This window comes from Cyclopterus lumpus, chromosome 21 (genome assembly GCF_009769545.1).
Source record: "Cyclopterus lumpus isolate fCycLum1 chromosome 21, fCycLum1.pri, whole genome shotgun sequence".
Taxonomy (NCBI): domain Eukaryota; kingdom Metazoa; phylum Chordata; class Actinopteri; order Perciformes; family Cyclopteridae; genus Cyclopterus; species Cyclopterus lumpus.
The window spans coordinates 10660321-10672234 of NC_046986.1; the positions used below are offsets into that span (position 1 = coordinate 10660321).

At 40.2% G+C, this 11914-nt stretch overlaps 1 protein-coding gene across 5 annotated transcripts; it reads left to right on the plus strand.

The window, feature by feature from the left end:
* The first annotated feature begins 1840 nt into the window (after window positions 1–1840).
* chn1 (chimerin 1) lies at window positions 1841–10386 on the plus strand. Of its 5 annotated transcripts, XM_034561941.1 has the most exons (7): window positions 1841–2092; window positions 3391–3475; window positions 6292–6465; window positions 7906–7983; window positions 8711–8848; window positions 9604–9709; window positions 10097–10386. In XM_034561941.1, the coding sequence occupies exons 1-7, from the start codon at window positions 1841–1843 to the stop codon at window positions 10266–10268; spliced, it is 1005 nt and encodes a 334-aa protein (XP_034417832.1). In that variant the 3' UTR covers window positions 10269–10386. The 5 variants fall into 5 exon arrangements, with proteins under 5 accessions (XP_034417832.1, XP_034417833.1, XP_034417834.1 ...); XM_034561942.1 differs by lacking the exon at window positions 8711–8848; XM_034561943.1 differs by lacking the exon at window positions 6292–6465.
* Window positions 10387–11914: the final 1528 nt, after the last annotated feature.

Here is an 11914-nt window from a genome sequence, read left to right on the forward strand (position 1 = left end):
GGTCTGAGAGGATGAACGGGTGCATATAAAAGACTCTTACTGTCTTTTATCTAGAGCACTCCCAGGTACCCTCCCGAGCAGAGGGTTTCCCATGAGCACGAGAGAGGAGAGCTGCACTGGAAGCCTTCTGTTTCATGTGTTTCATGTTGTGATCTGAACCTCGTCATACACCACAGTTTGCGATGCCATTCCACATAAGCACTGATCTTCAAAGGCTCCTTTTTTGCTCCCCTCCTTTGTTCATACTCTCATTTTGATACCTCTCTGCTGAGGTGGCATGGGGGTCCTCATTGATTTCCGTAGAAGAGTCTGAACAGTCACTTCCTGCATATGCCCTCTGTTAAAAGGTGAGAACGCTGCACTTTAACGGCTGAGTCTGAATTAGACTCTGAACCGTGGGAGCATAATCACATTTGACTTGCAGTGTGAATCACTGAGACAGGTTGCGGATCCTTTCTCCCACATAGATGTCTTGATGCTATTTTGATACTTAATTTGCACGCAATCAAGACAACGCTTGCATCAGTGTAAACCTCAAGGAAACCAACATTAAGACAAGGACTGCAAAGAGAGAAAAGGCTCCCAGCTTCCAGACATATGTTGTTAAATTCTTTATTGTATATTTTATCTTGACGTAATAAGATGCAGTATGCTACTGCTTCAGGGAATATTGATTCATCATACAAATTATTAAACTGGATAAGATTTCAAACAATTTAAAATGTATTGTTTAATTCCTATACGGTGATGTTTTAATTGTTTATTTGTATGTATTGATATAGCATATTATGCAATTCAATGTCCTTCCCATGATGCACAAAAGACATGTGAAATAAAACATCAAAAGACATTCAATTTGTGGAGGATTAAAAGCAAAGCTCTTACAGACATATTTTCTTTTTTAATATTTTGGTTTCCTCTTCATCATTTTGATTCATCATTGATATATTTTGATTTCCTCTACATTTGTAGTTCATATGATAAATGCTGAAAATGAAATGTATCTTTGGTTTGAAAGCTAGAGCATCACTTTGTATCAAAGCGTGCATTCAAATCAATGAGTCCTTTTTTTTTGCTTGCATGCTTGGTGCTCTTGTGTTTGTGCTCGTCGTGGTCCCATCCATGACCAGTTTCTGTGGCAACATGATTTTGAAAATAGCTCCTCTCCAACGGCCCACTGCTGTCGTAAGTTGTGCAGGCAGCAGCCCACTCTTGATGCATGACTCATTCATTGCTCATTATCATCCCACCCTCATTTCATCCTACCCAAGGTCCCCTGCTTGGATATCTGATGCAGACGGTTGTGTGGGGGCGGGGTAGTGGATACTATAAAGCCGGTGTATCCATGCTGTGATTGGCTGGTGGGATCCATTTAATCTGCTGCGACTACTACAGGGTCCGCCCCTGTACTCCTCCCCCTCGCTCTCCTGCCCTGACGGCATCCATACACAATAGTGTGCTGTCTCTGTTCCACGGAGAATATCAGCTCTGCACAGGGAGGAGAGGATTAGCACAACCACCCAGCTCATCTGCATACACGTTCCCAGAGAACCACATGAGCACCCAGGGCTGCACCTCTTTTGTATAAAACCTGGCACTCCTATCACAGAGGCTCCACTTCATCTACTGTCACTGCTGTGAGAGGATTTAATAAGGACCACATTTTTTTACCTTTTGGATTATTTTAAAATATTTTCAGGATCTCTCTTTTTTTATTAACAATTCCTTGTATGTGATGTCTCTATTTAATTGGGACAATGCAAGTATTATCATTTGATATAATCTTGCTCTGAGCATCACACGTTTGTTGGGACTTTTCCAGTGAGACTGGAGCACCAAAATGCCATCTAGAGAGTCCTACGAGGTTCACAAGGAAGAAAAGTCCCTGGTGCAGAAGGCCAAGCGAGAGGCCAGTCAGGAGGATATTCTGGTGGCAGCTCTTGGGATGAGGATGGGGCCACAGAAACCTCCAGCCACTTTCTGGCAGCCACTTAAACTATTTGCCTATTCACAGCTCACCTCACTGGTTCGCAGAGCCACGCTGAAGGAGAACGAGCGGACACCCAAATCTGAGAAAGTCCACAACTTCAAGGTGAGACTTAAAGAACTTGTATCAGCTGTTCAGCCTCTCCAAAACGTTGCTTTAATTTCATCATGTGTGGCCAGCGGGATGTTTCTCATGCCTCCCTTGTGAGAGGAGGAGGGGGGAGTGTTACAGAGTGGGAGAGAGGGGATGAAAAACAGAGCTGTTTTGGTCTGTCCAGTGAGCCTTTATCAAAAGAAAAATCTGTTGGGTGGTCTGTGGACCACTGCTGTTAGTTTGAGCTCCAGATGGACAGATTAGGCCACTGGAAAGGGGAAACAGTGGAGGAGTGTATCCCTATTTGGCTCAGGCTCACACTCCTAGTTGGGCTGGTTAATGGGATGGGAGCAGTAGGTGAAATATCATCTTCAAAGCTTTCAAACAGCCAATGCTTACCAATCTATTTATACTGCATTAATTAGTGTTGCATTTTAACATTTGTATTAGTTCCTGTGATCAAAGCTCCCACAACTCAAGGTCTCACAATGTGAGTTATTTTATGATGAAGCGAGTATGAACAACATCTGTGTGCTAAAACAAGTCTCTAAATTTCAAACATTCCCAAATTAAGCTCCCTGGTAGTTAAACGTCACATTTATCAAAATAAACTGCAGTTGTAGTCCTACATTTTCATAACCTTCTGCCTCCAAAATCAATTACACCGCCTGCATGTAGCTGTTTTTCTTGCCAGTAAACCAAAAAGAAAGACCTGATGCAGTATGTATCAAACCAAACAAAGAACAGTTATATAATCATGGAAACAGCACAAATTGATAAGAGACATGTTAAGTTGTTGTGCTAAGATTCTGAAAGTATCAAAAGAAATGTCAGATAACTTTCTCCGGGTAATCAGTTAATACACATTGATCAAACTGCACCGTGTTATGCCTTTCAGAATTTAGTTATTTACCAAAGTGGTTTGTTTGTCTGCTGTTGACTTAATAGGAAAACAGGGAGAACTGTGGCTCCCAGAGGCCTCCCTGATTGGATGGGCTCTTGTGGATTTTTAGGACTTCCTTTCTTTCACCAGCAAGGTGGCCTCCCACTGTTTCCATAACAAGTTTCCCTGACATCTTGCACCTTCACTGTGATGAAAAGTAAAATCCTACTGTCATGACAAAGCCTCAGTATTGTCAGTATGATGGTCGGTTTGAACAACAATCCTCCTCCGCCTCATTTAAAGTGGCAGCACATACAGGTCTAAAGAAGGAGATATGGTGTCTATGAAGCAAGCGGCTGCAACTCCCCACTGTCTTCTCATTGCACTTCATTACTAATGTCTGTCACTGTCCTCCTCTCTGTTGTAGGTCCATACCTTCCGAGGGCCTCACTGGTGTGAACACTGTGCCAGCTTCATGTGGGGACTGATGGCTCAGGGGGTCAAATGTGCAGGTACGTCTAGTTCTCAGGCTACTGAGTCTTATATAAACTGCCTTTGTGGTACATTCGTGGTGTACAAAAGGGGGCATTGCTGTATATGGGTTACTTGGTTATTAGTGCAACTGCTGGATTATCCCAACAGTGGTTTGTGGATTAGTGGTTGTATAATAGAGTGAAATGAGAGCTTTCTATATTGTAGCGTGTACATTACACTACGTTAAAACCTTATTTTGACCTACTTTTCTACCTTCTGCTTTGTGAATGAAATATATATACGAAATAATACAATAGTTTTTTAGTTGACTTATTATATTAACAAAGGCCATCTGTGTTTCCATTTCCATGACTTTAATGGATAAACATGTGCTCCATCATAACCTAATGAACACACAACAGTATGCTCTACAGCAACAGACAATAATAATATGATTAAAGCTGAGATATTTGTATTTTTCCAAATGCATTGCGTCATATATGGTCCACAGTGTGAGCATTGTTTTTTAAAACATTCACCTTCAATCTGTAATAATGTTCAACCCTTAATTCATATTCCTTTACTTTGTGTGATACATGTAACATTCACATGTTGCTATTGTGAGATAAATGCTTCTATTGTATTTGCCTGTTTGCTTGTCAAATGCTCTGACTTCTGTTTCACTGTAGCTGTTGTTGGAATTCGTTTCACATCCCAGAATCGTGCTATAATATAGTCTGATGTGTGTCTTTGATGTTTTATTGATGAAACAAAGTATGTCACACAAATCTGTGGGAGCGCTGGCCTTAATTATTAACGTCCTGACTTTGAACGCTGACAACAAAAAATAAAAAAAGTGCATGTGCTTGGAACTCTTATATTGCCATTTCTTCATTCTGGACCACAGCGACCAGAATGTAGGGCAGCGAAGTCTCACATGATCCTCAAATTTGCATACCAAAAAAAATCTTCTCCCACCCCCTTTTCTTTTTGTATGTGTGAACTGTTTTTGGCCGCGTGCCAGCCTCTGCTTGTGCTTGTTGTGCCACATTTCCTCATCAGAGTACGCCTCCCAGCCTCATCCCATCATGCCCATGAAGGAAAACAAAGCTGGCATGTCTCTTTAATGAGGAGCAGAGCTCGGAGCGTGGGGAAGGACCTCTGTTTCCACACACATTAAAATTCAGCGGCTTCAACAGAAGAGCTAGGTCAAGCAGCTCAACCTCTATTTAACTGACTTGGTTTAAAAAAAAAAAAAGGAAACAGACCATCCAACAAATACAGTGGTATATTTTGTTTTCAGTTCCAGTCACAAAGGAACCAGTTTTAACTGGTAACTCTGCTGGTCGACATGGTGATAGTGTGCTGATTAGAAATTAGCAACCAGCCACCATTAAACCTTATCTCAGAGCCCTTTGGCCAAAACGGAGCCGCAGTCTCCTCTCCATAGCAACGGAAACGGAGCTGACGGTGCAGTAAAGCAGCATCCCCTGTCGCTTGCCTCCCAGCGTCCCTTGGGCCTCTTTCTCACCCTCACCCGGCCCACCTGGGACCCATGGCCGCCAGTTTGCTCACATGGACAACGGCAGACCTGTGTCTGATGACAGGCCATCCTTTATTACACTGCCTGTCTCATATCCTGAAGAGAATCATCTCTTAAAGTAATTACATTTCTGCATCAATGCATATAAATGCAGGCTTTTCTCCAGGGATCCATATTAACCTCAATATTGTCTGTGATCCTCCAGAAGCATAGATTCTTTGCTCTCAGATGTATTTTTACAAGTAGCAATATTTCGGAGGGATTAAAATTGTATTTTTTAAATGTTTTTGGAATAAAAAAGCAGACAGCATTTGTCAAAAACCCTATTAGTACTTGGAGACGGCTCAAGAGATCTAAGAGTTTGAAGAGCTGCCCTATTTTAGTCTGGGAAACTAGGTCTAGTGTAGCCTGCAGCGCCTCAATTGCTGCTTCCACAGCCATTGTGTGTGAGCTTGGATTTGGAAGAGAATAGAGCACATAGCAGTAGCGCTCACTATCCCTCCTCCAGGCCACAGCGTTTTCAGTGTTCCTCTAATTCCCTCCATGCGTCTCTGTTACAAAGCAGAGCTGCAGTCTCTCTCTGCATCTGCTCTCCACGGGCTCCTCTGTTCCCGACAAGGTGAATCCTGCCCTGAAACAGCTGTGCCTCAGGGCCCATCCGCTGCGACTGAAGACAAAACGCAATGTGGGATACTTAAACTGACATCATGACTAATATGCCATTTGAACACCCAGTGTGGTGCATCCTGTGCCTACAAATATCATATAGGAGGAAAAAGAGAATGTTCCCAGTATTGATGATTATCTATAGCATTTTTCCTGTTGTTTGAATTACTATTAAATGCTTTCATATAAATTGAAAATAGACACACATAAACATTTCCTAGATTAATGTACTGTATTGTGGTTAATCATTGTTTTATTGTACTGTTCTTAATAAACAAATAGCCCTCTGGAGGTGACTTTGGATCAGTCCGTTGCTCAAGGTGACTTCTATGCTATGTGCGGTGGAAAGAGAGGAGCTCTCCAGTGGTCATGTGACATTGAGGGGGCAAACATATTGATCAAGGGAATTAACACTCCTCTGCAAGCCAAATCATACACACAACCAGCCGACCAAATCCAAATGATCCTGATGTTGAATGTAAATTTACATTTTAGTCCTCAGTTTAGAGATATAATGACTGACCTACAATAAATAATTTATTTGACTTTTTGTATTTTCATTGACAAATTTTTTCCATTTCATTTTGACTATTTTTAAGCTACATTGATTCATGAACTATACCTGCTGTATGTCTCTTTCTGTAGATTGCGGTTTAAACGTCCACAAACAATGTTCATCTCTGGTGCCCAACGACTGCAAACCAGACCTGAGACACATCCGTAAAGTCTACAGCTGTGACCTCACGACCCTGGTGAAAGCTTACAACACAGCGCGGCCCATGGTGGTGGACATGTGCATACGAGAGATCGAGTCTAGAGGTCAGTTTAGGACGTCTGTGTGTGTGTGTGTGTGTGTGTGTGTGTGCGTGTGTGTGTGTGTTTCATTGTGTACCTCAATATAACACAATTATTCCCAAGATGTAAATATGCAGTTTAGCTTATATACTAATTGAATAACGATTGTAAAAGTAGACTCTAATAATTGGCTGAGTGGAGGCTTTCTATAAAAGGATTATAGCTGACATGTTGCAAACAAACAAAGAAAGGCTGTAATAATTGAAGTCACCACTGCGAACCTAATGTTAATATTTAAATGCAGCCTAATTCATAACATTGAAATATCTATATCCATGAGTAAAACATATTGTGGCTTCTTTAAAAATATTTTTTGACATGACATAACTGTGTGTTATGTGTGTTAGTGTTTAGATCCCGACATAACCAATTGAACTGAGGCACTTGGATATTGGACACTTACATTGTCTATCTGTGAAACCAAAAAAATATAAACATCAAGTATTTTACAGTGATGGAAAATGCATAAATTACCCTCTGGAAATGTCCACATTCAGATGGATGGTTTTCAAAGTTTTTCAAAACCATAAATTAAGTACCATTTCAATTTCAATATTAAGCATTCAGTAGTGATTAAACTTAATAAATAGGTATTCCATTCCTCATAAGATTCAAACCTCTACCAACTTCCTTTGCTTCCATGAAAACATTTAACACTTATTCGAGAGGTAATCCAGCTCATGTCCGGTCAGGTCAGGAAACCTAACTGAACAAAAGTTGGTCTAAATATATGTGTTTTTAGGAAATGCTAAAACTAATGAATAATTAATTACTTTTAACATATTTAGTTGACATTGCGCATGAGTCCCCATGAAAATCATCCCTTTAAAATGTCATTTGAAATTAAGTTTTTGGATCCTGTTTATTGTATTCATGGTGCTTTCCTCTCATTTTAAATAAGCAATCTACAATATATACTACTTAGTTTGAGGTGCTTAATGACTGCCTACATTACTAACTGAGGTAATGTTTTCGGGTGGGGGGAATGACTGAGAGGAGTGATAAGAGTGCTGGTAATTGTGAACATGTAATGAGGAATACATTATTCTGTTTCCTGCTGCCTTATTTGATTGCATTTCAGTTAAATCATTCAACTATGTAGGAAACTCATTGCTCCCTCATTGTCTGCCCTCTAATATATGTCTGTGGCTAAGTTTGATTTATGTCTTTATTATTTTGCCCAGTGATGCAGAAAACTATTGGCATGAGCCCATGTTGTTCTATTTGTGACATTGTGGACATTTTATCCTTAATTTCCTATGCATATTTAACAGTGTTTAACGGCCTTTCCTAAATTACCCAAGGCGATATATGCTGGTGAATTTATTCTACATTAATCATGAAAGCCCTGACAATGTCTGAAAGGTGTTTTTTTTTAAATTGTTATTATGTTGGTTCCTCAAGGACTGAAGTCTGAAGGCCTCTACAGAATATCTGGCTTCAGTGATTTGTTGGAAGAAGTCAAGATGTCGTTTGACAAAGGTATGGGTTCCTTTACTGATTTACATCAGCCTATAACATGAAGACTGACATAGCGTGCTTTCACATGTTTACATAAGACACAGGACACTTCAGATTAATGAGAAAGTGTCACATTTGTGGAGGATTACTGTCCATCTGGGAGTGCAGATCCGATCCTGACATGTCCCTCTCACACAGGGTTTCAGAGTGTTGACAGACAGGGAGACCTCAGGGGATACAAAGCATGGATGTACTCTCACTACCTCAAACATATAAGAAATAACAAAACAAAAAAATTCCGCTGTTTTGGGATTCAGTAGTAGACTTAGTGAGAATGAGCCTGTCTTTGCCCAGTGCAGTGTGAATCTTAACTGTAAGAAAAAAAACCTGCAGCAGTGGGCTAGAATCTTCATCAGATCCACATGTGGGAGATCATCCATGACGGAGTGTCACTCCAGCTCACATTGCTGTGATGTTCAGTCTGCCAGCACAAGTAGGCCATGGCCTGCTCTGGAAAGCATGCATAACTTGAGGGAAAGTCAGAATAAAACAGGCCAGGCGGATGATAGCAGCTACTTTGCAAAATACAAAGCGAGAGAAGATGTTTTTCTTCCCTTTCCACCCACAGTAACACGATCTCTTTACTCCTCAATTCACATGCTGATGTGAAAGTGTTGATGTCAACCGTTTCTACAGTGTGAGAACTCACTTCTTCTCGTCTCCCTTATTCCATCACACATCCTCACAGATGGCGAGAAGACAGACATCTCAGTGGATGCCTATGAAGACATCAATATCATCACGGGTGCACTGAAACTTTACCTCAGGGATTTGCCTGTTCCCATCATCTCATATGATGCTTACCCCAGGTTCATCGAGGCTGCAAGTAAGTCACAACAGTCAGAAACACACCTGTTTTACTGCGTTGGATGCTTCTGCAGTTAAAGATGGGAAACAGTCCCTGTTAAGCTTCATGTTGCTATCTTCAGGTGGTCACACAGTACAGACATTAGCTACAATAGTTGGATCTTTATTTGCAGAACATGCCAGATAACAGACACATATATCGGCTTAATTGTGTCAAATCTGGAACATCTGTATGTAAGGAAATCAAAATGAAGGACTTCTAATACATACTAATGTTTGATTTCTGTCGAGACTGATTCCTTAAATACATTTTTAATGCATACATTCTGTAGTTTGCAGGGTTCTTGTGTTAAACTGCACTCCACATCATGTCATTTTTAATGTGTGTGGGTGCTGACAGCAGAACAACAGTCCTTTGCTGTTATTTAAAATGTTGCTTACACAGATTGTATGGTTATTAGTGAGAAAAGGGAAAACATTCATTGGCCATTTTCCTCAGTTGCATTTGGAACAGAATTACTCAAATACATCCGACTTAGAATAAGATGAACAAGTATTTAACTCAAATTGTGCCCCTAATTTGCAAAACACAACAGTCAAGGACACATTCACAAAGTTAATCTGCATTAGCCATCTCAAGCAGCCTCAGACTTCCTCTCAGAGACTAATGGCTCTTATTACCCCACAGGAAATAACCACATTGATTTCTGCTTGTGTCCTCTGAGGTCGGAGAGTGTAGTCTGGCCTCTCTAACCATACTTTGTTTCTGTTCAGAGCTCACAGACCCAGAGAAGAAGCTGGAAGCTTTCAGTGAGGCTCTCGCTTTACTGCCGTCATCACACAGTGAAACTTTAAAGTACCTCATGGCGCACTTAAAAAGGTGAGCAATGCAAAGAGCTAAAGGACTGTGTGGAAAGGAGGAACGGGTTCTAGAAGAGGGGGATGATTATGTATTGTTTTCTTTATTTTGGGGGTTAAATTGGAGAACACACATTGCACACTTTTAATTCTGGGTGGCTAAATTCTGGGTGGCTAAATACCATTTAAAAGTGTTACATTATTTTGAGATTTTGTGGGCAGAGTGATTTAAAAAAGGGGGAGGTCTAATATTAGAAACAGTGGGCAGTGCTTTGCTCAAAAAGGAAATAGAAACTTGCTTTCCAGTGCCCCTCACCACAAAACTCATTTTCATCCAGTCCCTTAAACTGAATTAGTCTATTTTTCCAACTTTTTTTATACTTATTCTTCTTTTCATACATATCCGCAGGGTGACACAGAATGAGAAATTCAACCTGATGAACGCAGAGAACCTCGCCATCATTTTTGGACCCACCCTCATGCGCGCACCAAACCTGGACGCCATGACATCACTCAATGACATCCGCCACCAGAGACAGGTGGTGGAGGTGCTCATTAAAAATGAAGATGTGCTCTTCTAAACACAGATCAGGACTTTTATAGAACGGCTATCTAATCATTCTTTTGTGTAAAGACTTGAATGACTGTTTGTATTACATTGATTGATACATTTTTTTAAAGCCCTTTGTATGGACTAGTGCTGCCCTAACATCTCTCCTTCCCTGTATCGGGTGTGGACGATGAACTTTACACTTGTTAGTACTTTACGTCTCCCCATTTTTGTCGGGGGATTTTCAGAGGCTGACAGGCCAGCATGCATGGTGCAAGGTCTTTGTTGCTTTGTAGTCGTAACCCAGCATGTGTTAAGATCGTGTAGCGCTGAGATTTCGCTTTTGTCTGTTTTGTAGTAGTTATAGTTCACATTCCCAGCTGCCTGCTGTGCATTTTTTTTTCTGTCACACATTGTATAGCTGGGTGTAAAAATATGCTACTGATATTTCTGGAGTAATTTCTATGACGCTGTATTTTTTTGATCTCCTCAACTCTTTTTTATGTGACCTGTAGTTGAATGCGCCTTTCCTGTTAACGTGTACACACTGGTGCATTTGCCTGACCGTAACATTTTATTGTGTTTAAAACAGCATTATTTGTGAATTAAATTTTTTTTATTGTAATGTTTTTGTACGCAACTTGTGCATGATCACTTTAATTTATTAAACCTTACTGTGAGAAATGCTGTTAGTGTGTCATCTCACTTACTATAATAAAGATCTACATCAAATTGTGTGTTAAAACTGCATTTACTACTTTTTTGGGCCACTTTTGGGCAGCATAAAGCTGTAAACACAACTTAAAAGTTGAAGTGATAAACATGTTTTCATTTTCATTTGGAGTTGTGTTCCTTGGCAATTATGAGTCCAATATTTGCTCTCATTTTCTCCACAAGAAAGATCATGCCATTGTTAGCGCGTGTGTGCGTCTGTGAGTGAACGTGCACCTCTGTGTCCATCCAGGGCTAATCTTGCATTCTGCTGCAGCAATCTGTATTATATTATGGTTGACCAGTTTTAACTGCATGCTCAAGGGCCATGGTTGTAGTAGCTTACACTTTTCTGCCTTTTTATATAATAATAATTTTAGATTGTCAACATCAAATTTTTTTGACTTTACAGCTACAACTAACAACTTTAGCTTTTGTCTGTCAAAGCTTTGTTAGGCAAATGTTTCATAGACATACAAGCTCTAACCAGGGATGGTGACATCTCCAATGATGCAGATGTAATGCTGCCTCTGAAATCACATGGGAACCTACTTCACATGAATCCAGCCACACTTTTCTGTCCTGTGTCTCTCTACACCTCCTCACAATCTATTTTTCATTTGTATTTGGCATAAAGGATAAGTCCAGCAATACAAAATATTTGACATATTGTCAAAAATCATTTGAAAAGACTAAAACCAACAATTTATTTATCTCACAAAACTAATATTGACTGTGAAACCAAAACTATAGTTAATTACTCCATTGTTGCACTAAATAATCTCAGTGCGCTGGCTAAATTATTCCATCATTATCATTTTCAGGTAAAAATAAATTCTCACCATAGCACAAAACACACATTAATTGCTGAAAATAGTCCACAACGAATGCGCTATTTATTCCTGTTTGAGTAAGGATAGCTACAAACAGCAACCCTCAGCCATTTCAAGTATTCAGCCTAATTAA